The sequence below is a fragment of the Mustela erminea genome, chromosome 10, assembly GCF_009829155.1.
Source record: "Mustela erminea isolate mMusErm1 chromosome 10, mMusErm1.Pri, whole genome shotgun sequence".
Taxonomy (NCBI): domain Eukaryota; kingdom Metazoa; phylum Chordata; class Mammalia; order Carnivora; family Mustelidae; genus Mustela; species Mustela erminea.
Window position 1 is genome coordinate 23,999,757 of NC_045623.1, and position 25,502 is coordinate 24,025,258.

Sequence of the window (25,502 nt, forward strand, 5' to 3'; positions counted from 1 at the left end):
ATGAATCCAGGAGAAGCCCTTTAAAGGAAACCCCTCAGAGAGACCGTGTTGGAATTGAGGTTTGGGTACGGCATCGCCTCCCGGACAGTCTCAGTCCGCGAGCCCCTCAAAACTCTCGAGTTCGTGCAGGTCCCCTTCACTTCCAGGTCATCCCGGGGGCCGCAGCCGCGGCTGTAATTCTTGTCAGACCCTCCCTGCGCCTTTGAGGGAGGTGCTGAAGGAGCTGACCCGCCGGTGGGGCGCGAGGACGCGCGGGGCGCAGAGAGGCGAGCTCTCGGGCTTGTCCCGGGCACCCACAGTCGTTGGAACGTTCCCGCGGGCGCCTTTCCGGAAAATTGTTGGGATTAGGTCAGGTGGCCCGTCACGTGAATGATTAAAAGTTGTTACCTTGGGGAAGAAATGGGGGAGAAGGAGGACTGGCTTTTTTGGAAGTGGGCTGGAAACTACAAAACCGAGCTTCTTGGGAACTGCCTTTTAGTCTAACAGGAAGTGGAGCGTCACCGGGAGGGCGGGGCGGCCACCCGGGGACTGTCCCCTGCTTCAGGCGCTCACTTTGCGGGCGGTGTGTTTTTCAGGTTAACCGCTCAGCGTGTGAGGCAGGGCGGTTGCACGCGGCTGGGTTTAGAAAACAAACAAACAACAAAAACAAACAAACAGAAAATGAGCAAGCGAGACGCCCCTTCCGTTCTATGAGAACCAGGCTGCAAGCACATAAATCGGCTGGCCCCGCTGCAATCCTCTGCACTCGAGGTAGGGATATAGCAAATGCTCTCGTGTTAAAAAATGTTTTGCAGTGAGGATATATACATGTTTTACTCTCGTTCTTGGAACTTTGTGTGAATGGGGTAGTGATTCGTTGTCTTTATTTTTGGGAAAATGTAATTTTTTTCAGTGTTCATGTTAACGAAAACTGCTGTGTAAAACAGCTAAATTCCAGAAATTAAGTTCTGAGAAGAGTATTTTTGCCTCTCTTGGCCTAGGTTTTATTATTTTAAACATAGAAGTATTTTCAATTAGTAGAATTTACTTATTTTTTTAAGGAGGCTTTTATATGAGCCATAGACTTTGAATTTTACTCTCCTGCACTGCTGGGGAAATATTAAGTAGGTGCAAACTAGGTTAAAGATAAATATTTCCATGGTAATTGGGTTTTTCTCCAAAACGGCTTTATTTCAATATGATGTAACTGGGGAGGGGTGGGAGATCTATAGAAATAGCCAAATTTCAGTAACTGATTTTCCGTATTTTCTTAATTCATCAAGGTCAGCTGCAATTTGAGCCTGTATTTTTGCATTCCACCTCTGAAAATGAATTCTGCATTTTATTCCATATTGCTATGAATGAGAAATTGCTCAGCTGGTTTATGGAGAAATCTGCATTACCCCATTACTCCTTTCAAATACTTTTGAAATAAGTTGGAGAAATTGAAGTTTAATTTCAGTTATATTGGTTTCCTGGGACTCCCAAATTGCCCCACACCCCACCCTCAAAGATATAGATATTCCCGTGAGGGTCTTCTCCTTTCAAAAAGTGACGATGGCACTTCACGTCTCTCAGTCTTAGATGACATAATTAGTAACTTTGATACTAAAGGCATTTTATTGGAAACAAATTGAACACTAGTGAGGAAAAGTTCTACAAGTGGGAAATGTTTGCATTTCACTTCTTTTTTCATTCTGAAATATTTTGTCCATATTTGTTGACCAATATATATATTGTCATATCAAAGTTGAAGTTAGTTTGTTTCATTCAGGAGTCATTTAATGAGTTTCTACTATCTGCTATGCTCTGTGCTGGTAAGGGTGGGGGGAGGAAAATAATTATAAAGCCAATTAAGTCCAAATTCTTTCCCTGGAAGAATTTTTTTGGGAAGAAGCAGCTGATGTGAGGAGAAGGGGTGACAGGCAAATCAGTCTAGGATTTTAGAATTGTGTGATGTTTCAGATGTGCACTAGGTAAGCCCTTGGTGTATCACAGGGAGAGAACTGTCACTCAGTGAGTCTTGATAATATACCAAGCCTTTTGTCCCAGCCATCTTGTTGCCCCTTCAGATAACTTGTTTCATGAAAGAACATTATTTTGGAAAATCGAAAAGGATTCTTCAGCTCAATTCAGGTGGTCATCACAGATGCAGGATTTTGAAAGATTCCAATCATAATTCTTAATTCTTTCTTGTCTTAAAAGATTAAAAAGGGGTTTCTTAGGTCATAAAAATAGATATTGTAATAAACATTAAAATTAATAAATGGATTTCTACCCTGAACTTTGAAATATTTGTTTAGATCATTTTCTACTAGTTAACTGCCTTACATTAACTAGGTAGACTATACGATGGAAAAAAACCCAGCTTCTAAAACATGTGATTGAGGACTGTGAGAAATGAATGCAGAGCGGATGAAGGGGCAGACGCTTATCTCCAGTTAGGGTTCCAGCTCCTTTCAGGCAGTCGTCAGTAAGGAATAGGAAGGATGCCATCTGTCATTCCTTAGTAATCAACCCTGGTATTTAACTGCAGCCCTATTTTAGACCCCATGATTTTTTGGATGCTTCAAATTGAATGCCCTGTGAACCTTGACTGAATAAAGAAGCTGTGATGGTGGATGAAACTACAGATTCTTAAAAATCTAGAAATCGAATGTCAGGGTAAATTGCTAATGCATTCCAAGGTTTTCCTCCATGGTACATATATATGGCATATAGTTTTCAAATGTAAAAACACATCAGACAGGCGGGATGATATGAGTTTATTCTGCTTCTGTATACTTCCCAGAGGTGAACACAAAACATAGCAAGGTTAGCTCCAGGCTCACAGGAAGACTTTACCTATCTCACTGCCTAACTGTAATTTTTAGAACACAGAGTAACTCATTTTAATTTCTAAAAATAATCTGAAGCGTATAGGCCATGGCATTGAAAGCATTTTTAAAAATTTCCTGATGGTTGACAAAAACATCACAGAAAAATCTTTGATTTCCCCTAATAGCACCAAGAGATCCTGTTCCTATCAATTACAGAAGCCATTAAGAAAATTTTTTAAAAAGTTAAAACTTTATCATAATGAGGTAAGTACCAGTATGGGATTTTGTTTGTTTGTTTGTTTTTTAAAAATTGTGGTAAAATACACATAACATAGTATTTGCTATCTTAACCATTTTTAAGTGTGTAGTTTCAGAGTATTCAGAATATTTACATTGCTGAGCAGCCATTCTCCAGAACTTTTTCATTTGGCAGAACCAGAATGCTACACTCATCAACCAACTCACCATTTCCCCCTTCCCCCAGCCCCTGGCAACCACCATTCTACTTTTTGTCTCTTGTGAATCTCTAGATGCCTCATATCAGTTTGTCTTTTTGTGACTGGTTTATTTCACTTAGCATAATAGCCTCAAGGTTCATCCATGGTATAGCATGTGGTAGAATTTTCTTCCTTTTAAAGGCTAAAGACTATTTCATTGTACTTATATACCACACTTTGCTTAGCCATTCTTCTGTTAATGGATATTGGATTGCTTCCATGTTTTGGCTCTTGTGAACAATGCTGCTGTGCACATGAGTGTACTACCAATATTTTTCTCTAAGAAAAATTATTTCCTCTAGAGATACTCTTGTTTCCTTGGAAAACTTGAGCCAGGGTCTGTTAGAAAACTCTTTAAGGCCTCCTTTAGTCTTACCCATTGAAATAGTTCAGCGTATGGAATAAAGCCAATACCCATAAAGTTGAAATATTCTTGTAGACTAGAACAAAGGTGAAGATAAGAGACTACACAAGACACTGAAAATACAAAGTGGCAAAAGTGTGGAGTTTGGTGTGACCAACCACTCTTTCTGTGGCTCAGGGAGAATCACTTCATAGTCTCAATCTCCGCCATCCCATCTCTAAAATGGGGGTGGATATATTTTAATTTCCTTGTCTCTTAAGATTTGAAACCTTAATGATTTGAGATATTATATAACACACAGGTGGCAGAAGTCTGACAGTTTTCATTACTATTGCTAAGCTCTGTGAGGGCAGAACTGGGTTCTCTTTGCGTCACCATCCCTAGTGCCTGACAGTGCTGGGCACGGGGTAAGTACCTCTAAATGTTTGTTGACTGGTGGATATTTGCCATGGGGATTCGGACCTTCCTCTAATAGTTAGAAAGCTTGTATGAGCCAGGATTGCTTTGATGTAGGTATGATATCTGAAACTATTTATAAATTATAACTCATATGTATGAAATCTGTTTCTCTTAGCAATTTTGGAATGTGAGTTTATTGCTGAACACCACTGTTTTCTAAAAGAGAAGTTTCCATAGAATATTCCAGAGATCCGTTGCCTAACAATCTTGCCTTCTCTCCGTTTTCCTGTGACTGAAACAGAAGTTCAGATGAAAAACTCTATTATGCTAGCATGGTAAAAGTAATATATTTGCAGATGTACTTGGTTTCTTTTGACCCATTTCTGGAACTAATTTTGCATGGCACTGTACTGAGCTAAAAATGCTTTTCTATTTCTAGGCTTTCTTCTAAGGATGCATTGACTCCTTGGATCCTTACAAGTCATGGATGTTCCTCTTAGAAATAAGGCCTTTCCTACTCCTGCCCTAATACATGTCCCTGGAATTGGTCCTCTCCAAACATCATCGTCACCATTATCTTCATCATAGCTGCAATTAATTGGCAATTCCAGGAGAAAGATCCAAGGCTAAAGTGAACTCTCATCTTGCATAGTTTTATGTAACATAAGCTGGGCGCTTTGAGGGTAGAGAGGAACTTGCTGTCTCTCTCAGTAACAAATGGCTGGATTAAAGGAGGAGGTACTTAAAAAAAAAAAGTTCCATATAATACTTATGTGTTATTTCCTCTTAAATCAGTGATAATGAAGCAAATCCAGTTAATAGATAGTAGCTGTCTGAGAAAGTATAGAAAAGGAATCTGATGCTTTTACAGGCTTAGGAGCTAAAAAAAAAAAAAAAAAAAAAAAGCCAGGACTGTTGGGCAGCTTTTGCTATGAATAAAGGGGTGGGAATGGGGAGAGAAGTGGAAACACAGGTACTTACTGTCCGCTATCCCTGCTTTAAATGCTACCCTTGGTGTTTATTCAGACTTGATTTACCTATAAAGGAATGGCTCACTCTGCCTGGCTGCCAACAGGAGAACGTGATCTTTCATGTACCCAGTATGGAAATTCTTTCCTTACAGCCTGAAGTGAGAAATGACCTGTCACAGCATCTATCTAGTCAAATGCGATATTGCAGTACATGTAGCTATTTATCCATCTGCTTTAGCAATACTGTTGCAGAACTACAATTTCAAAATGCAGTGAGGGCCAGAACTAAGCCTTCTAAAGGACAGGCTTTAAACTGGCTGTCAGTGATCTCATATATGTAGCCAGTTTTACTGTGACCAGAAAAGACTAATTGTATTTATCCGAACAGCCAGTCCATGACTCATTTGGTCCAGAGTGTGGTCACCTAAATGATCCATTCTGAACACTATATAATCGATCCTAAGTACAGCAAAATCACAAGTTGAATCCCACAGTATGGACACTATTATTATTTACTATTACTGTAAGTCTGTCCCTACTCTTGGTTTTCCTATTCCTAAATAATTTCCTATTCCTAAATACGAATAATAAAGAATATTTATTGGTAACACAAAATCAGTTAACTTATTTTGATGTGTTTAGACCTGTGAAGAAAGTGATGGGAGTTAGGAAGAGCCTTGTAAGAACAGATGGGTTCCCCAGGAGGAAGAGTGAGGGAAAAATCATTTAGGAAGCAGAAGATAGCAGTTGGTAAAGGATGAGAAAAGTGGCATGGCACTTCTAAAATAACAGTGAAAAGAATGAATTTCTTGAATATGTAGAAAATACTAAAGGCAAAGCTCTTCTCAGAATGCTGGATAGCACCTGGCAAAGACTTGTAAAGAAAAGTGACCTTTCGTGTGCTATTTCTGGCATTCTGTGTTTTGTCGGGAAGTAAATTCTTAGTGTGTGTGGCTTGAAATTTTAATGGAAGAGGCTTACTATGGGCAATAGTGAATGACATTTGGCAGCAGTGTTCTCAGTTTTCTTTTTCTGCCAATTGTCTTGAAGTCTAAGGAGTTTTTTTGGTCAGTGTCTGGACCCAATCTAAAATTTCATTTCTCAACTAGGTTATATTTTATTTTCTGTTGGTTTAAATCCTGTATGCTGCCTGCCAGATTAAGTCATCTAGCTTCTAATTTTTGTTAGCTCCTTGAAGTTTGGGGAAATTCACAAGGACAATATTATCTAGGAAGTGATGATTTTCCCCCAAGGCAAATCAGCTCATTCCCCCAAGAGCTTCCATAAAAATAAGGATGTGCAAAGGTATTTTAATGCAGAATATCTTTGAAAAGATTAAAAAAAAATGAGCGTTCTGGGAGGTTTTTATTTATCAAGTAGCTTGGCCACAAAACTGAAAGTAGAAACATGGCTCGTGCTTGAGACCACATTTCTGACTGGCTGTTCTAGTCACCAAATGGGGGATAACTCAGGTCTTTTGCATAGATGTTGGTTTCTTGGTTACTACCTAGTCTTAACTGGGCCTTCATTCACATTTAATTTAAGTCTTTTCTGTTAGTTTCAAGCATTTCTTATCCATTGTGGAGTTGAAGATGGTTTAAACAGAGTCCCTCACCCCATTTAACCACGGAGTTGACAGCACTCACTCAAAAAATGGGCCTGGTGCTGTCCTGGATGACAAAGACTAATGGAAACTGCCTTCCAGATACAGTCAGATTCAAAAAGGGGCATAGTCAATGGTTGTGATACCTGGGAACAAAGCCTAGTGGCACCATGTTCTGAGTTCCCAGGAGCACTGAGGATGGAGAGTGTGAGCAGTGTTTGCAGGGGAGGGGATGTTTGAAAGAGACTTGGGAGGGACCCAGGAGTGTGAGTTCATCAGGTGGGGACAGGAAAGGGCTTTGTAGGTGGGGAAAATAACATGTACCAGCACATGGGAGTCCTAGGCTGGCACACTGGCTGTTGGTATCGTTAAGAGCCAAGTCCTGGAATTTGGCACCATGTGTCCCTTTGCTGTGGATTGAGTCGTGTGTGTCATCTGCATGCCATAAACCTGGGCAGAAACTGCTCATCAGTTGCATAGCTGTCTCTTACAACTTGTGCACGTTCACAGAAGGAAAGCCCAGGTTCTGAATTGGCCTCTGCATTCCACTGCGGAGATGATTTTACGTCTTGGCAGCTGAAGGCCCTTTTCTGAGCATCTCTACTCTATAATCATCAGTTTTTCGACAAGTACATATTTTGCAGGAGGAACCAGAGGAGAAAACAATCTGTATGACATGAGACAAATCTAGTAGTGAAATGGCAGAATAGTTATCGTTCCTCTGCCATCTGTGGCATCAAAATGAAAATGACAGCTTCTCAGTGTACGACGTCAGACTGCTAGCTGCTTTTCTGCTTTTATGAGTCAGAGGACATAACTAATCTTTGTTCATACTATGCTCTGGCATATTTGTTTTCAGCTTCAGTCTGGATAATTGGTGCTTTTTCAGTCTGAAGGTACTAACCCCGAGGAAAGGATTATTCATTCAACAGCTTTCCTTCTAGGGAGTTTGGATAGATGATGTAAGTAAATAAGTGACTAGTGGGTCTTTGAAAATTCAGATTGCTTGGTCCATTTAGAGACACCCATTAGAGAATTTGCAACTGTCACTTTATAGACTATGCATTATTTACTTTCTTACTTTTATACCCACATTTAAGACATTTTTTTTAGCATCTTAAATAATGCTCTTCCAAAAGCTATTCAACTCTCAGATGTTAAAAAATTTCTGACATGGTGACCCCACAGTTCCACTCCTAAGTACACAGCTAAGAGAAATGAAAACATGGTCACATAAAAAACTTGTCCATGAATGTTCATAAGCAGCATTACTCATAATAGCAAAATGGGGAAACAACCCAAATGTCCAGCAACTGATAGATAAACAAAATGTGTTCTATCTATGTGGGAATGGAATGCTACGTGGCAATAAAAAAACATGAGCGAGGTACTGACATATATATATGAGGACATGGATGAACCTTGAAGACATTCTGCTAAGGGAAGAAAGCTGGTCACAACAACCACACATCTGATTCCATTTATATGCAATGTTCAGAATAGGCAAATCTATGGAGACAGGAAGTAGACTAGCAATTGCCTGGTGGGGGGGAAGGGCGAGGTTGGGGGAGATGAGAACAGGGTGTGGGGGGGGAATGACTGCTAATGAATGGGTCTGAGGCTTCTCTTGGGGATGTAGAAAATGTGTTGAAATTAGAGTGTGGTGCTGGTTGCACAATCCCGTGAATACAGTGAAAGCCACCGAAGTGTTTAGTTGACCCTCAAACAACATGGGTTTGAACTGTGCATGTCCCTTATGTGCAGGTATTTTTTAATAAATACAGTACAGTGCTATAAGTGGACTTTATTTTCCTTATGATTTTCTTAATAACATTGCCTTTTCACTTGCTTACTTTATTGTAAGAATGCAGTCTATAATACGCATAACATACAAACTGTGTTAATCCAATTTTTGTGTTACACTAAGGCTTCTGATCAACAGTAGGCTACTAGTAGTTAAGTCTTGGGGGAGTTAAAAGTTATATGTGGGTTTTGATTGTGCCGAGTAGAGTAGTTGGTGTCCCTAATACCTGTGTTATTCAAGAGTCAACTGTACTTTAAGTGGGTGAAATTTAGGGTATATTAAATAAATCTTAACAGAGTTGTAAAAAACACTCCAGCATACCAAGCATAAATATTTATATTATTGTACAGATAGTGACAGTCTTGTGTGGTGATACTTTGCTACACCATTGCAGAATTTACCATAACACAGGGGGAAGAGTTCTGGACGATGCCATCAGGAGATCTGGATTCTTGTGCTGGGTCTGCTGCTGGTGTGCTGGGTGCGTGAGCCAAGGCTAGTTTCTCATGCCTGGACCTTGAGTTCTTTCTGAACTAAGGAAGTGACTTAGAGCTCTGAGCTGTCTTTTGGCTTATGTGTTTGTACAGTAAAGTGTATAAATACTGGGGCAGTTTTGGATCAGTGGCTTTACCCCTTATTGTTCGAGTAGAACCAGGATGGTCAGGTGTTCAGAGGCCACCTGGCTAGCAGTCCTTCCCTGATCATGTTCAGGTACATCGTGTTATGTAAAGTAGTTGTAGAGCAGGGTTTTCAACCTCAACATTATTAGCATGTGAAGCTGGATAATTCTTCCCTTTGGAGGGGTGTCCTGTCCATTGCAGGATTTTAGCAGCTACTCTGATGTCTGCCCACTCAATAGCATCTCTACCTCAGTCCTGACAATCGAAATTGGCTCCAGTCTTTGCTATGTGTCACCCAGAGGATAGAGTCATCCCCCCATTGAAAACTCCTGGTGTAGAAGATACTAGAATAACAATATGAAAATAACTAAAAGGATATGCTCTCTACCTATGAAGAACTAGTAAGTTAACGTATATGCAAAAAGATCATTGGGGAGGTCTTTGATTTTTCAGATGATCAGGAGAAGAGGAAGGAAGACATTTTGTTTTGTTTTGCTGCCATTTACTGTGTTTATTAAAGTCACATTTAATCTATGGTAGTCATGGATTGGAGAAAGGCAGAGAAGGATTAGTTAAGCTGTCAGATCCTTTTTAGAATGAGACAGGGTGTCAGTAAATATATACAGACATTAAAAACAAACAAACAAACAAACAAACCAAGGATGCCTGGGTGGCTCAGATGGTTAAGCATCTGCCTTCTGCTCAGGTCATGATCCCAGGGTCCTGGTTTGAGTCCCGCATCGGGCTTCCTGCTCAGTGGAGAACCTGCTTCTCCCTCTCTCTCTGTCTCTCATGAATAAATAAATAAAATCTCAAAAAAAAAAAAAAAAAGTCTTAAGAAGAGGGCGTAGGAGTTGAGGGCAGAAGAACTGGGAGGAGCCTCCGTTTACTTCTGGTTCTTTCCATGTAAGATGTAGACTATCCTAGATGTGTTCTTCCTCATATCTCCTGTTCAAAGCTCAAAGCAGTGAATTTGGTGGTAAGTTCTTTCTCTGGAGAAAGAATAGAAGAAAGCTAGAACCTGAAATCCAGACAGCCAGTGGAGTCATCGTTATTCTCCAGCCTGATCTGAAACTGTTTCTAGAAGGTCTACCATGGAGTTCCAAACTTCACCTGTTCTCAAAGTATAGACTTGCTGCTTGCCCTGCAGTCTCTGAAGTTCTTGTTCTTCTTGCTTTTCTGTACAGATAAAAATTTACATGATTGTATTGGGTTGCATTATTTAGTAAATACCATAAGAAATATTTATGCTGTGTTTCTAAAGATAAATTACTCACATCTCCCAATACATTTTTTTGATATAGGTAAAACAGGGATTAGGAGTTATCTGAAGGAGGAAATTTCTCTGATGGTCATGGGGCTAAATCCTACTTAAAAGTATAGGTTAGGGGCGCCTGGGTGGCTCAGTGGGTTAAAGCCTCTGCCTTCGGCTCAGGTCATGCTCTCAGGGTCCTGGGATCGAGTCCCACATCGGGCTCTCTGCTCAGCAGGGAGCCTGCTTCTCTCTCTCTCTCTCTCTCTCCCTCTCTCTCTGACTGCCTCTCCATCTACTTGTGATCTCTCTCTGTCAAATAAATAAATAAAATCTTTAAAAAAAAAAAAAGTATAGGTTAAAGTAAAATACTTGTGTGTGTCTTCAACAATATCTATAGTAGGGTATATAATTACATAATTATATATAAATATAATTACATAATTATATTTATAGTAGGCTATAGTAATTAATTTCATTACTTTTTCTACACTAATGTTGCCAGATAGTTACCCATGTCTGCTTTAGAAACTAGAAACACCTTTGTGTAAGTTTTGCAATAGGCTATTCCTACTCGGCTATAGAAAATGAACACAAAGATCTTAATCAGGGTATATTTTAATGCAATTTTTGGGTGATTCTTTGCTCTGAGTGTTTATAGCTAGCCATTTTTATGCAGAACTGAAAATGTGTGTTATGAGACCTGCTTTTGATTCAATATATTAGAAGAATTTTCAAGGCCTTTGAACCAAGATTATTAATTCATAATGGTTTTTCCTTGGTTGATTACATTAACAGTATGTGTTGTTTTAGTAAGAGGGTATATGCAATGAAAAATATAGTATTCTACAGCATTAAATTACTGTCCTTGAAAAAATAATCATAATAAGCTGAGGTTACTTCAAATATAATTCGTTTTATTCATATCTTGAGTGAGGCCATGATAAAAGGAGAAACACAAAATTGCTTTTCTTAACAGAACATGCCACAGAGAAAGTCCAAGGGAGAATATTCTTTGAAAACTCTCTGAAAAGGTTACTACAAGGTAACATTGCTTTCCAAATCTGGACTATTGCCAAGTGAGAGCTGCTGAATGACAATGACCATCCCCTTGATCTTATACATAAGCTATTCTTTGCTTGCACAGGCCTCAATGCACTCTCCAATCATGGAGCCAATGCCCCTAGCCCTGTCAAAATTCTCCATTCCCCATTCTCATACACTTCAAATGGAGATGTTAAAGGCATGGTCCATATGGTCTCTCTATGTCCTTGCTGAACTGTATATGGAGAAACCATTTCTACAATTGCAAAACACTCCTTACCACATGAAACATGATCACGGGAGTGGGATTGTCACTTGAATTCCACCACGGCTAAATCTCCTCCATGAAAAACGAAAGGCTGGCTGAACATCAGTTGGAAATTAAAGTGAGATTTCACTGGGAATCTAATCTGGGGATGGGAAGATTTAGATTACAGTTTTAGGATTGGCTGCGGTACGGTGGTCTGGCTGCACGCACCCAGTTAAACGACAGAATGTGGAGTCAAGAGCATAGGCATCCACACACAACAAACTTTTCTAAGGAGACAGCAACAACCAAAACTAAACTGTGCAGAGGCAGTGGTACGCAAAACAGAGAGGGTGGCTTGGTGCCATTGGCATACCACTGCTGGGAGGGAGCAGTAAGTAGTTTCCTCCAGCTTTATCACATTTGTCTATATTGTGGAATAACTGAGAGTATTCTTTTATTGTATCATCTAAGAAGAGAAAATTTTTAAAGATTTTTAGAATTTATTTATTTGAGAGAGAGCACAAGCTGGGGAAGAGGCAGAGGGAGAGGCAGACACCCCACTGAGCAGGGAGCTCAATGGGGGGCTTGATCCCAGGACCCTGGGATCCGGATCTGAGCCTAAGGCTGTTGCTTAACCGACTTAAGTTGCTTAACCCAGGCCTCCCTAAGAAGAGAAATTGTATTAAAAATAATAAGAGAAGGGTGCCTGGGTGACTCAGTGGGTTAAAGCCTCTGCCTTCGGCTCAGTTCATGATCCTAGGGTCCTGGGATCGAGCCCCGCGTTGGGCTCTCTGCTCAGCGGGGAGCCTGCTTCCCTTCCTCTCTCTCTGCCTGCCTCTCTGCCTACTTGTGATCTCTATCTGTCAAATAAATAAATAAAATCTTTGAAAAAAATAAGAGAGTGTAAATGATGGATCCATTAAAGTCATCAAGAATAGTATCTCATTCTTTCCACTTCTAAGATCTATTTTTTTCTTAGAGGTTTTTGTTTGTTTGTTTGTTTGTTTGTTTTTTTAAGAGGTAGAGGCTTTAACCCACTGAGCCACCCAGGTGCCCTTAAAGGTTTTTCTAAATGATTTTTGTTTTCTGTCTTTTTATGGGTAAGTATCTTTGAATATTCTTGCTCCTCATTTCTGGCTTTTGTACTTGAACAGAACAGTTGAATAGCTCTAGGATATATATGCTGAGATGTGTATGAAGGCTCAGCTGCCAAAATACACAATAAGGACTCACCTAGAAGGCTTATGGAGGCCTGTGGAGGAGCAAGTAAAGTCGAATCAGAAGCAGAACCAGCAGAATAGTAATGACAGCAGTAAACCCGAGCAACAATGGGAGTCGATAGTGTTCAGAAGAAGGCAGCAGGGATGATAGTGAACTGTGTTGGAGGCTAGGGAATCAGAGCTTCTGGGTTTCTGTAAAACCGCCTATTCGATTCTGTCTTTTCTTACATACGTGACTGAGAGGTCTGATCAGCCAGGAACGTGTGACCAGTGAATGTCCAGACCACATTCATCAGATGTTCACCTACTGTTCTGTGACCTTTGCAGGTGGATCCTTTAGGTATAGTGAAGAATAGGTGAGTATGTAGCTGCTTACAGTACCTTCTGAGCCTCCTGGACTGTGAGAGAGGGTGATTCGGAAGCTCCAGAGTCCTCCATCCATTCAGCCTGAATTTATATCCAGCAGTACTTTCCTTAGCCCATAATGAGGAACAGGCTGGCTCTGGCAGCAGATTTTCTTGGGTATAGAGTTCAGATCCATTTCTTAGTGGCTTCATAATCTTGAGAGAGATAGTTAACCCAAGTATCCAGGCTGTAGTAAAAGATAAACTAGATCCTGTCCCTGCCCTGATCAAAACCTTCTAATGGCTTCGCATCTCAATCAGAATAAAATCGATACTCCCTATTTGGCTGACAAGATCCCTGGTCATCCGGCCCTTACTCTGATGTATTTTCTTTGTTACCACTACACTAACTTATCTTTGAGCTTTCTTTTTGTCTGCCTCTCTCTACTATTTCCTCTGTGTCTAATAGCAGAGACTTTATCTTATTCATTGCTCAATTCACAGATCCTAGAACAGTGCCTGGTACAGTAAGCACTCATAACTATTTGTTTCTTTTACTGAGTGAATAAGTACATACCATGATATGCGAAGCACATAGTAGACGGCCTGATAAGTAGTAAACCCACTATAATTGTTTGTTGCTGGTGCTGCTACCATTATTACCTGTTTCTTTCATTAGGCTTCTGCCTATGATTTCATTTGGGAAGAAGTTTGCTACCAAAAAGTACTTTTAAATTTTGCACATTAGAGTGTAACTGACCTTTGAACAATGTGAGGCCAATGCCCCACACAGTCGAAAATCCACATACAACTTTTGACTCTCCCAAAACTTAACAACTAATAGCCTACTATTGACCAGAACGCTTACCTATAACATAGTTGATGAACACTTATTTTCTATGTGTATTATATACTGTATTCTTACAATAAAGTAAGTCAGAAAAGTGGAAATGTTGTTAAGAAAATCATAAGAGAAAAATCCACTGATGGTCCTGGGCTTGATTTACTGAAAAAAATCCACATATTAAGTGGGCCCATGCAGTTCAAACCTGTGCTGTTCAAGGTCCTGCTGTAGATGTGTATCAGAACATCAGGTCGTACACTTTAAATAGACACCATTCTTACATCACTGATAGTAAAGCTGTTTAAAGGATTAGTGCAGTACTAAGAGAAAGGTAACCCAATTTGAAAAGATTGTCCTCGGTCCAAATTCTTCATGCGAAAATGAGGGCAGATTTTAGAAATACACGGCCAATTCTTCTGGCTTGTGTGTAGATGAGCTTCAGTCCACAACCGCGAAAGCCAGCAGGCCCAGAAGGGCAGGTCTAGTCACGGCCACTTTTCATTTTTCCCTTAGGCCTGGTCGCCCTACCAAAGAGGCAGGGAGAACTGAATTCAAATCAACTCAAATAAGATTTACCTCCATGCTTCTTGAAAAAGCAAAACCGAAAACGTGGTAACTAGGAAGAGCGCTAATACTGCGTTTTATTGCGGTTTCTATTCCAGGTGTTGCCACATCTGCAAACTTCCCGGGCGAGTGATGGGCATTCGCGTGCTTCGCTTCTCTTTGGTCATCATCCTCGTGCTGCTGCTTGTAGCCGGGGCTTTGACCAGTTTACTTCCAAATATCAAGGAAGACAAGATGCTCACGTTGCGCAGGGAAATAAAATCCCAGGGCAGGTCTGCCCCGGATTCCTTTACTCTAATAATGCAGACATACAACAGAACAGATCTCTTGCTGAGACTCTTAAATCACTATCAGGCTGTGCCGTATCTGCATAAAGTGATCGTGGTGTGGAACAACGTTGGGGAGAAGGGACCAGATGAGTTATGGAACTCTCTAGGGCCTCACCCTGTCCCTGTGATCTTCAAACTGCAGACAACAAACAGGATGAGAAATCGACTCCAAGTCTTTCCTGAACTGGAAACCACTGGTGAGTTGCTGCTGGGGTCCTAGCCCGCCTGGGCTGTGCTCCCCAGAGCAGGGGGGCAGATGTGTGGCTTTCCGGCCTTCTGCTTGTCCTGACCATGTGGAGAAAGCAGGGAGAGGGAATCAAAAGAAAGCACTCTGGAAAACTTAAGGGACAGTTTTCAAGGTGCCAAGCAGCAGTTTCATAGGGAAGAGATCACAGACGTCTTGCAATGGTGACAAAGAGGTTAATGTGAATGAGATCTAATTACATTATTACTGTTTCACAGAAAGTAGTAAAATGCCATTCAGCTTACACTTCATGTATTATTTTTGCTACCTCCCTTTTCCTTCCATCCAGAGCAGTTTCAGAAGCATGGTAATTTGCTTAAAAGATGCTCAGTTTTATTTGTTTATAGGTTCATTTGTTTCTAGGGTAATGGATGAGAGTTGCATGATAGTTTTCTCCTCAGACAATTATTAATATCAATTACAATTCAAATAAGCACTTTTTCTGCTAGACAAATCTCTCCAGAAATACATTTCTTGTTTACCAATTTTGTTCAGGAAATTATTCATTTGAATAATCTATGTAGGCACCATTGTTCATTACTAGTTTTGTTTTCAGTTCCAAACTGTTGTGTATAAATTTTTTTCCTTTTGTTGCAGCGGTGTTAATGGTAGACGATGACACGCTAATTAGTGCCCAAGACCTTGTCTTTGCTTTCTCAGTTTGGCAGGTAATGTTGCTCTGTCCTTTATGACTTCATCAGTATAAAGTTTTCTCTAGGGTTTAGTCAGGCAGCGTGGTTTATTGTGGGAGTCATCTCAATCAGTGTAGACAGGATTTATCTTAGAGACAGATACATTTGTTGCATGGTAATCAACATGTCTCGTGTTCATTTAAGCCAGCCTGCAAGTTGTGGTATCTTTTATCTATATTCGATTTATATTTGATATGGGGGAGAAGAGCTAGAGCTACCTTCCAGAGAACAATGAGGAAATGATCTGGTATAGCAAAGACTAGAGTCTAGAGATATTTTTCTTTAAGGCCACAGATCTGTGTCTCAAATGAGAAGTATATTTCTATACAGAAGTATTAATATTATATATTACTTCCTTTAAATGAAAGCATTTATTACACCCACAAAATTTAATCCTATTGCTGGGACAACTTTTTAGAAATTAGTGATAGTAATAATTCCACATGCATCATTGTGGTGGTAGTTTTATTTATTTATTTATTTATTTATTTATTTAGGTTTTTTTCCCCTAAATCCTAGCTAGGATAAACAGGCATAAATTGTTCACTATTCTGTGAACACAATTCTTTGCTACTGAGTATGTGTATGTTTTCAAGGTGCCAAACTACTTCAAAGCCAACTACTGTTATGTCTAATAGTAGTTGGCTTTTACAAGTTGCAGAAACCAGGACTGCACACCAGTTTTCTGAAGATATGTCAAAGAATTAAACACTGTGCTACCCAATAAATGGTCTAATTTGTGCTACAGTAACCCTCCTTAATTAGTTACATTTATATAAGAACGTTAGATATTAATGGTAAGTGGTCATGGTACTCAGCAGATATCAGCACTCTCAAAACTTCAATTTCTGACTTTATGCCAAGATCAAAACCTTTTTTTCCCCCAACAGCAGTATTTCCAGCCCTGTAAATAAAGCTTCTTAAGCAAAAAAATTCTAACATAACATTCCAGCTGTGAAATTTCTATTTCAGGTAAAAAAAATCAATTTACCTTAAATGTCAGGGATGGGCAAGGTGGGGGAATAAAAGAACTGTGTTTCATTAGAAAATCCAAGTAATATGGATAAATATGATTTTGGGGTTCATAGAAGAATAAACAATAACAGTTTCAATCCATTGCCCAAGGTAACCTGATTCCTAAAGTTCAGTCCCATCAGTACGTGACATAGTGGAGTGATTCAGGGAATAGAGGCAGGCAAGGCTGGAGTGGACATCTAGCATGGCTTTGTGCTCACTGGTTACCACTAATTCGTGCTATGACTTTTCCTCCTTTGGACCTGTGAGGTCCTCCTTTGGACCTGTGGAACAAGATTCACCCTCCTAGATGATGTCAATGGCACTTCCTCTCTGAAGGCCCCCACACTTTATCCTTGACTCCCTGCCCATTCCCTTTGCCTCCCAGCAACACAGCTGTCACCCTGTCCTCAGTGCTTCCAACAGGCTCACCCAACTGTGCATACAACCATCTCACACTATGGAATTCCTTATCCACACAGCTGGATCATACCCTCCCCAGATGATGACTTGTTTGGAAAGGGATTTAACCCAGCCTGGTGTGTGTGTGTGTGTCCCTAGTTTAATGTCTGTTCAGGAAATGAGTGAAACACAAATTACTATGAGATTGAACTAAATTAACTCTATAAATTCTTCTTTTCTGTGATTCACTGGTTTTCTCTTGTTTACTGGGTTTTGTTTCAGTTTTAGTTACTCTCATCTTAATTTTATGGTTTTGCTACTATCCTTTCTTCAAAGATTCTGATGTGTCATTATATATATATATATATATATATATATATATATATATATATATATATATATATTTTTTTTTTTTTTACTGGTATCTTTAAAAAGGAAACACCCAAGCTGAGAAGAGAGAAAAATATAACATTGTTTAAGATCAACAGTGACTTTCAGGAATATTGAAATCAACATGGAAAAACAGTAGAACCCTACCCGTAGAGTCACAATTTTATATGCTCCTAAGAGATTGAAACAGGTTTTCAAAATAATTTATCTTCTTATCTCCCATAATAAATAGCATTCATACAGTCAGCTTCTTCTGAAGCAAATTTAGAAGAACCAGACTCTTTGGTGACTAGATTTTATTAATGTCAGAGAACGTTTGAATTTAGAGAACATTTGTAAGGTTAGAAATTTTGTTAGCAATTTGGGTTGCGATGGAATTTTGACCTGCAAATGTATCAGGGCATAGGTTTATGAAGTCCCCAGAGTTATATGAAATTGAGATGTAGAAGTCAAGAATAAAATAAAGTTGGTATGTCAGTTTAATTATCTCTGTAATAAATCATTGCCTTTCTCACCATGTCTGCTCTCAAGAAATGCCACCCTTAATTGTTCTTTTTCCACCTTTTCAGCAATTTCCTGATCAAATTGTAGGATTTGTTCCTAGAAAGCATGTCTCTACATCATCAGGTGTCTACAGTTATGGAGGGTTTGAACTGCAAACACCAGGGTTTGGAAATGGCGACCAGTACTCTATGGTGCTGATTGGAGCCTCCTTCTTCAATAGCAAATACCTTGACCTGTTTCAGAGGCAACCGGCTGCTGTCCATGCCTTGATAGATGAAATCCAGAACTGTGATGATATTGCCATGAATTTTATCATTGCCAAGAACACCGGGAAGACTTCAGGGGTATTTGTGAAACCTGTAAACATGGGCAATTTAGAAAAAGAGTCTAACGGTGGCTATCCTGGAATGTGGCATCGAGCTGAGCACTTTCTGCAGCGGTCTTACTGTATAAATAAGCTTGTTAGTATCTACGACAGCATGCCCTTAAAATACTCCAACATCATGATTTCTCAGTTTGGTTTTCCCTATGCCAACCACAAAAGTAAAATATGAAACTTAAACAAAATCAAACCTCCAAACTGCTTAGTATTTGAGTAGCTTCTCTCTGCTGGATTGGTGTTTTGTTTTGTTGGGGGGGGGGTGTTTTGTTTTGTTTTGTTTTGTTTTAAGCAACATCATGAAATTTTATCCGCTACAGAAAGCCTCTGCAAAGGAAAAAAATGTACCGTGCTTCTAGGACATAAAATTCCCAGGAACTTCAAAAACCAAGAAGCTGGTACTCTCAAGATAGATCTTTTTGCAAGGAATTTTCATCCCCGGATAGAACTCCTTGGTCAGCAATTTTATTGTTTACATTCTGAGACTGTTCTCCAATTTCTTTGACTCCTGGCATTTGCCTTAAGGACCCATAGCAAGTTGTCTCCAGGATCAGAAACTCCAGAAAAGCATTTCTCCACTTTCCCTGAAGGATGATTGTTTTCATTTGAAGCCTGAAATGCATCAGTGTAGAGAAAAGCCATGTGAAGGGAGAATAGTCTCCATCTCTTAGAAAAACAAGTGGAAAACTCATGAATCTCAGTGCTTTCATTGTGGTCTTTGCAAGCAGCCCTTTTCAGCACTAACTCTGCCGGCATGGTTTTGATGCAACCATCAGGGCTTTGATTTCATTGATAAGTCCATTGTGACTGGGAGAGTTCATTTTAGTAGCTGAAGGATGTCTAGCTGTTTGCTTGATTTTTGTGAATATTTACCGCATGGATCACAAAAAAATGCAGCCTGTGTTTCTTATGTGCAACTTCTATGCAGCAAGGAGCAAATGTGTTACCAGATTCAGGTAGTGCATTTTGTCCCTGAATCTGACCATGAGAGTGTACGTTAATTCTTATATTTCACATAAACTGTGTGTTGTTTAAGAAACTTAAAATCTTCCAAAAGAACGGTTATTAGGAACTGAGGAAAGTTACAATCCATAGTATCAAAAGATCTTTATTGTTAGGCATAGGTTACCTCATGGATACTAAAGAGTTGTGTATTATACACAAAGGTAATCTCTCGTATTCAGAGCTAGTGCTGCTTCCCCCCCCCCCCCAAAAAAAGACTCAAGGCATTCATCATGATGATATTTTGATTACATACAGGAAAGAAATAACTGAATCGTAACAGAGGAATTTTATAGGGAGTCTGCGTCGGTAAATTAACTCGCTCACTCTGTGAATTAGTATCTGTGTTCCACATGGTGTCTGCGTTTCGTCCTTGTTCACACCAGTAGCAAGGAATACTTAATTAAGCCCATCTACTTTCTCCTCTTCCTTTTCCCTCTCGTCCTCCTATAATGTCATTGTATTATCACATTTGCAAAGCTGTGAAAATATTATAATAATCATGGTTAATGTTCCAACAATGAGGTCTCGAGGTCTCTGTGCAGTTAGTGTAGTATATGTTGTTTCTTTACGTTGGCATGTGTATGTGTCTTAATGCAGTCAGATAAAGCCAGTAGAACCCAGAACCTCACTAAAAACCTATTAATGTTCACTATCTGCTTTGGCCAACCTTGGTAGTGATTTTTTGCCTCTTGGAATTCACCTGGGAGATAAATAAAATAAACTTCTACCATGCAGATGTTCTCTTAATTAAGCAGACTCACATTTTTGTTGTCCGTATTTTTAAAAATTTTTAAATAATCTATTGCTTGGGGTAAAGCAGAGGCATTGGCTACATTCCCCAGGGGGAAATTCTCCAGTGGGAAAATATTCCTGGATTTTATTTCCCATTTTGTATTCTCAAACTTGTCTTAAGCACCACGAAAGTTAATCATATCATGTTTTCAGACATAGAGCAAATATGATCACAAATTGAAGTTCACTCTATGATATAGAGGACTTTGCATTGTGGCTTTGATTCTACTGAAAATCTTCCTCTGCATGCCTCTTATTCTTGCTCCAAGTGATTGGGAGAAGAGATGATGCTCAGGTATGAAACTGCACGAGCAAAGCAATGTAGCTTAGAGGCTAGGTGTGCCAGGGGAGTATCTGGACTCAAATCCTTCCTAGATCTCACATTTACTTAACTTCTTGGAGTATTGGTTTCCTCATCTGCAAAAAATGCGAGTCCTCTCTATGTAGGGGTTTGCTTTAAGAAGTAAAGGGAATAACTTATTTCAACGTAGCACAATGCCTTGCCCATTTTAATGGCCAATAAATGAAGGCCTTTGGGGTAAGTTTTGCTAATAAGTGCAGTCAATTCTACAACTCAGCACCTAGGTATTAGAAAGCCCCTAGGCCCACCGGGTGAGATATTCAAGAAATTATTCCTGTATAACAATGGGCAGAGAACCACGGCAATTTTCAGGTCATTTTCTTTATTTCAAATGCCCCTCTTCTTATTCTTAAAACCGTAGCAATTTTGGCTTATTCAGAACAGCATAAAGAAGAAATGAGAAGCGCCCCACCACACTAATAATAGCTAAGCACATCTGTATCTATTCCTCCTGACTTTCCAAGGCATATATTTTAATAGAATGATTTATTTGGTATTTCATTGGATAGATAAACTCTGATTTATATAATTAATCCTACTACCATTTTGTTGGATTTCTTACTATCAGGACAACATTTGGGTAAGTGCCCTTCCTTGCCTTTGAGCACATCTATAATGATTCCTTTATAGTAAGACCAAGAACTTCAATACCTGGACCTAGGTAGTAGTATGTGTGTTTTTAGAGTTTTTGATACATATTGCTATATGCCTCCAGAAGCATTCCTTAGCTGCACTATTAGTATCACATCTGAGGGCACCTGTTTCCCATCGGACTTCCCAACATTGTATATTTAAAGTTTTCTTTCCTTTTTCCATGTATAAAATTCGCAAAGGTGGCAGGATCTGGAAGGACTTTGGCTGTGTCGAGAACTCTGTTAAGAAGGCTGAAAAACAGGAAGCCCAGCTGTCAAAAGATTCAAAGGCCATGTAAGCTTTAGGAAGCTTTTGAAGTGCTTCTAGAAACTCTTTGTTCCCAGGCTTGAAATATAGGCAAGGGACTGCTGACCCTTTGCTTGTCCCAGCAACAACAAAACTGGGGAGCTGGGGGCGCCTGGCTGGCTCAGTCGGTTAAGCGTTCAACTCTTGGTTTCCACTCAGTTCATGATCTCATGGATTGTGGGATTGAGTCCCCTGTGGGGCTCCATGCTCAGCATAGAGCCTGCTTGGGATTCTTTCTTCTCTCCCTCTGCCCTGCACCCCTGCCCCCCAATAAATAAATAGATCTGGGGAAAAAATGTTCATATTCATTCCTCTTGGAAAGACCCAAGACTGACTCAAAGATGGGTGTGCCTACTTCTTGTGTGCTTACATGCTCTATGGGATGTAGGGGAGGGCAGGAAGTAGAAGTCGGGAGGAGGAGTTGGAGTGGAGGGCTATGCTATGATGGGGGAGGGTTGGGGAGGTGCCAAGTCTCACTGGCTGCTAGGGCTTCAGTGGTGAGATGTGATCATCCCTTACTCCATGCTATGTCATAAACCAGTATTTAGTGTCCTGCTAGGGATCTCCCAACTTTGCACTCTCTCTCTCTCTACTCCCTTCCTCCTCACTTCCTATTCCTCCTTTTCTTCTTACATGAAGGTCCTCTCAATATAAGACCCAAAAATACACTTACTCTAGATGAAATAAAAAGAACATTTCATACATTGGAGACATGCACTGAGTCCCGGCTCCACTTAATTTCCTTCTCTGGAGAATGGGGATGAAAATACCTGCCTGAAAACTTCCCTGGTTGCTTTCCGTTTCAAAGAGCATAATGTGTAGAGAGAACTTTGTAGCATCAGGAAAGCACACAGTTTTTTTCAAAGCCATTACAGATAAAGAAAGCGCAGCTTGGCCAAGAGTTAAAGAAACTTGGTCGTGAGTTAGGAGCTGTGTCAAAATTATACCTTGGAGCATAAAGAAGCAAGAATGAATATGCAAGTACTAAAAACAATTTAAGGAACCCACTTTATTAACTCTGGCTCAGAATGGAATATTCAAATTAAGTGTTTATCTAAACTAGAGATGACTCAAGGCTTCTTCTCTTTTTATATGTCAATATTTTATTTAAAAAGAAAAAGAATCAAATTCTGTCTGAATATTTTAAGTAGTTTACAAAAATAAACCTGAAGGAAACAGCTTTAATTTACAGCAGTGGTTTTTAACTTGGGCTGATTCTACCCTCAGGGTTCACACGGCAAGGTCTGGAGACATTTTGGTTATTAAAACTGGGGGCATGCTACTGGCTTAGAATAGAGCAGCCCCCCAACACAAAGAAATAAACATCCCAAAATGTCAATAGTGCTGAAGTTGAGGAAAAACATGCTTAACGTTATATTATAGAATATATGGTTGGTAATTTATCTATATAGCACATACTTTACCGCAATGTATATTGCACTGCTGAAGTTTTATCCCATATAATAGTGCCTATTATATGGGACAGAAAACTAAAGGGGCAGGGAATGTATATATATTACTGATAAGAAATCTGGTGCATAATTCTGTTACGCTAAATCTGATCAAAGAGTCAGAAATTTTTCTAGTTAAGGTTTATTCCTAACTTTTTTTTTTCTTTCTCTCCCCAACCCCCAAATCTGTATGTCTTTATTTTCACATCTGAAGAAATAGAGCTTCAGTTTCTGGGAAGGACCTAGGATAGATACGTTATTTCTGAATCACTGCTGAGCAATATTACATAATACAGTGTGTATTTTAATAACACATCTCTATTTAGAGAAAGTCAGGACGACTGACTTAATCTAAGCTAAATATAAATTCTCAAATTATCATATTTGAGTGTTAAGGTATTTTTGGTTTAAGCAATAAACTTAATAAACAGTTGGGGAAGACAATTTATACAGGAAAGAATGATGCAATGGGAGAATTCGGAAACATTTTTCTCCTATCAGCTAGGTAATGATTTAGGTTATGTAAATTTAACTGGGTCTCAGTTTTCACATCTACAAAAGAGGGAAATGAACTAAATGATAAGTAAATTTCTTAACAGCTATAAAATTTGGTGACCCTAAATCAGTGTTGAATTGGTAGGTTTTAAAGGGATGAGGTTAGGGGCATTGAGTGGCTCAGTCAGTTAAGTATCCAACTCTTGGTTTCCATTCAGGTCACTGTCTCAGGGTGGTGGGATCAAGCCCTGAGCCGGCCGCCATGCTACATGTACTCTCTCTCTCTCAAATAAATAAATCTTTAATTAATAAATAAGTAAAAGAACCAGGTTACACTTTCTGACAAGAAAAAATAATCCCTTAGAGTTTAGCTCTGTTGGAGCTTAGTATCTTCCCTATACCCTCTGCCTTCTCCCCAGGAATACTTTCTCAAAGTGAATACCAATTCAGTAATAATTCAATTAATATGAATTCAACCAATATACATCATTACCGTTGTACTGTTTTTGAACCAGAAGACATAATGATTATGACGTGACAACGATGAGGAAGAAGATGATGCCATCAGTTAGTGGTAAACGCCGACTAGAAGAGATTATGATTTATTTAAAAGGCATGTTACTACTCAACCAAGCTTCTGTTGCCCTGGCCTTTGAGAAGATCCCAAAGAGATACACAACAGGGTAACAAGCCACTTGAATCGAATTGAACTCTGAATCAGAAATAATCGGGTACAGCCCTTAATTTGATAAAACCAGAATGCAAATACAAGTTTTGAAAACAAAAAAAATTTTTTTGAAAGACTGAACTGTGTGATTCCATTGAAATTTATAAAACACTACTTTTATGGAATTTACTGTGTTGCCAGCAGATGTCAGTGCAACCTAATGAACATTTTTAGCAGCTCAATTACCTGCCAGTAAACTGAGTGAAAAAGAGTCCTAAAATAGCAAAGTAAAAAACCAACTGTCAATGTTTTTGATTAAGAATATCTTCTTCAGGGGAGCTATAGGATAATATCGGTCTTTCAAGAAGTTACTTAGCTAAGTGGGCCCTGGTCTAGGTACATCGTATTACATAAATTGTAACACATTGGTATTATTATCATCATAGTTTATGTGACAACAGCATTTCTCCATGACCCATAAAAAACATGATCTTAATTAAGTACAAAAGCTAATCTGTGATAAAGTGTAAGAATAACAGTATTTTTAAAACCCACACATCATAGACACTAGTGCCAAACAAAACTCATTTGTCTCTATGAAACATATTTACAACCCTTGAAGAAACACATTAATCCCTAATGAATCCTGAAATATCTCTAGTGTGATTGCATTTGTTTTGGAGAATGTAGACTTTAGCTTTTAGCAAAAGTTGTTAATCCAATGCAGTACCAGCAGCACCTATTATGTGAGGAACACGCACTGACATGATCCTATGGGATTTTTGTAACAAGCCTGCAGTGCAGATACCAGGATCACGCACATTTGAGGATTTAGTAACTGACATTCAGGGAGGTTAGGTAATTTGCCTAATAAATAAAGGTGGCACAGCAAGTCAAAATGACAGACTGCAGTTGATTCCAAGGCTATACTCTTCTCTTAATGCACTACTCTTACCTCTCAGAAGGTAAGAGTATTGGGCCTATTTTAAAGAGGCTCGTGAAATAGCCTTTAATTGTTGCTTTCTCATCACACTTGGAGTTAAAGCTTTATTTCGCCCAAAAGACTTCTACAACAATGATATGGGACGCAATTAGAATTAGTCTAAAATATGGATAGAATAAAGAAGTATGTGTACAATTACTCTTAAAAAGCAAAAGCCAGTTTCTTGTAAAGTTAAATATGTATTTTCCATATAACCTAGCAATCCCATGCCTGGGTATTTACCTGAGAGATATGAAAATTTATATCCACACAAAGGCCTGT

At 39.3% G+C, this 25,502-nt stretch overlaps 1 protein-coding gene and 1 long non-coding RNA gene across 3 annotated transcripts; both read left to right on the forward strand.

Moving 5' to 3' along the window:
- Nucleotides 1–369: 369 nt before the first annotated feature.
- On the forward strand, nt 370–19,733 carry EXTL2 (exostosin like glycosyltransferase 2). 2 transcript variants are annotated; one of them, XM_032303838.1, is made up of 5 exons: nt 370–750; nt 2,984–3,062; nt 14,673–15,100; nt 15,745–15,815; nt 18,215–19,733. In XM_032303838.1, exons 2-5 carry the CDS (start codon nt 3,058–3,060, stop codon nt 18,701–18,703), a joined length of 993 nt encoding a protein of 330 aa, XP_032159729.1. In that variant the 5' UTR covers nt 370–750; nt 2,984–3,057; the 3' UTR covers nt 18,704–19,733. The 2 variants fall into 2 exon arrangements, with proteins under 2 accessions (XP_032159729.1, XP_032159730.1); XM_032303839.1 differs by lacking the exon at nt 2,984–3,062.
- Nucleotides 3,096–4,940, forward strand: LOC116568287. Its single transcript, XR_004276535.1, has 2 exons — nt 3,096–4,393; nt 4,498–4,940. It is a non-coding gene; the product is annotated as an uncharacterized LOC116568287 (long non-coding RNA).
- Nucleotides 19,734–25,502: the final 5,769 nt, after the last annotated feature.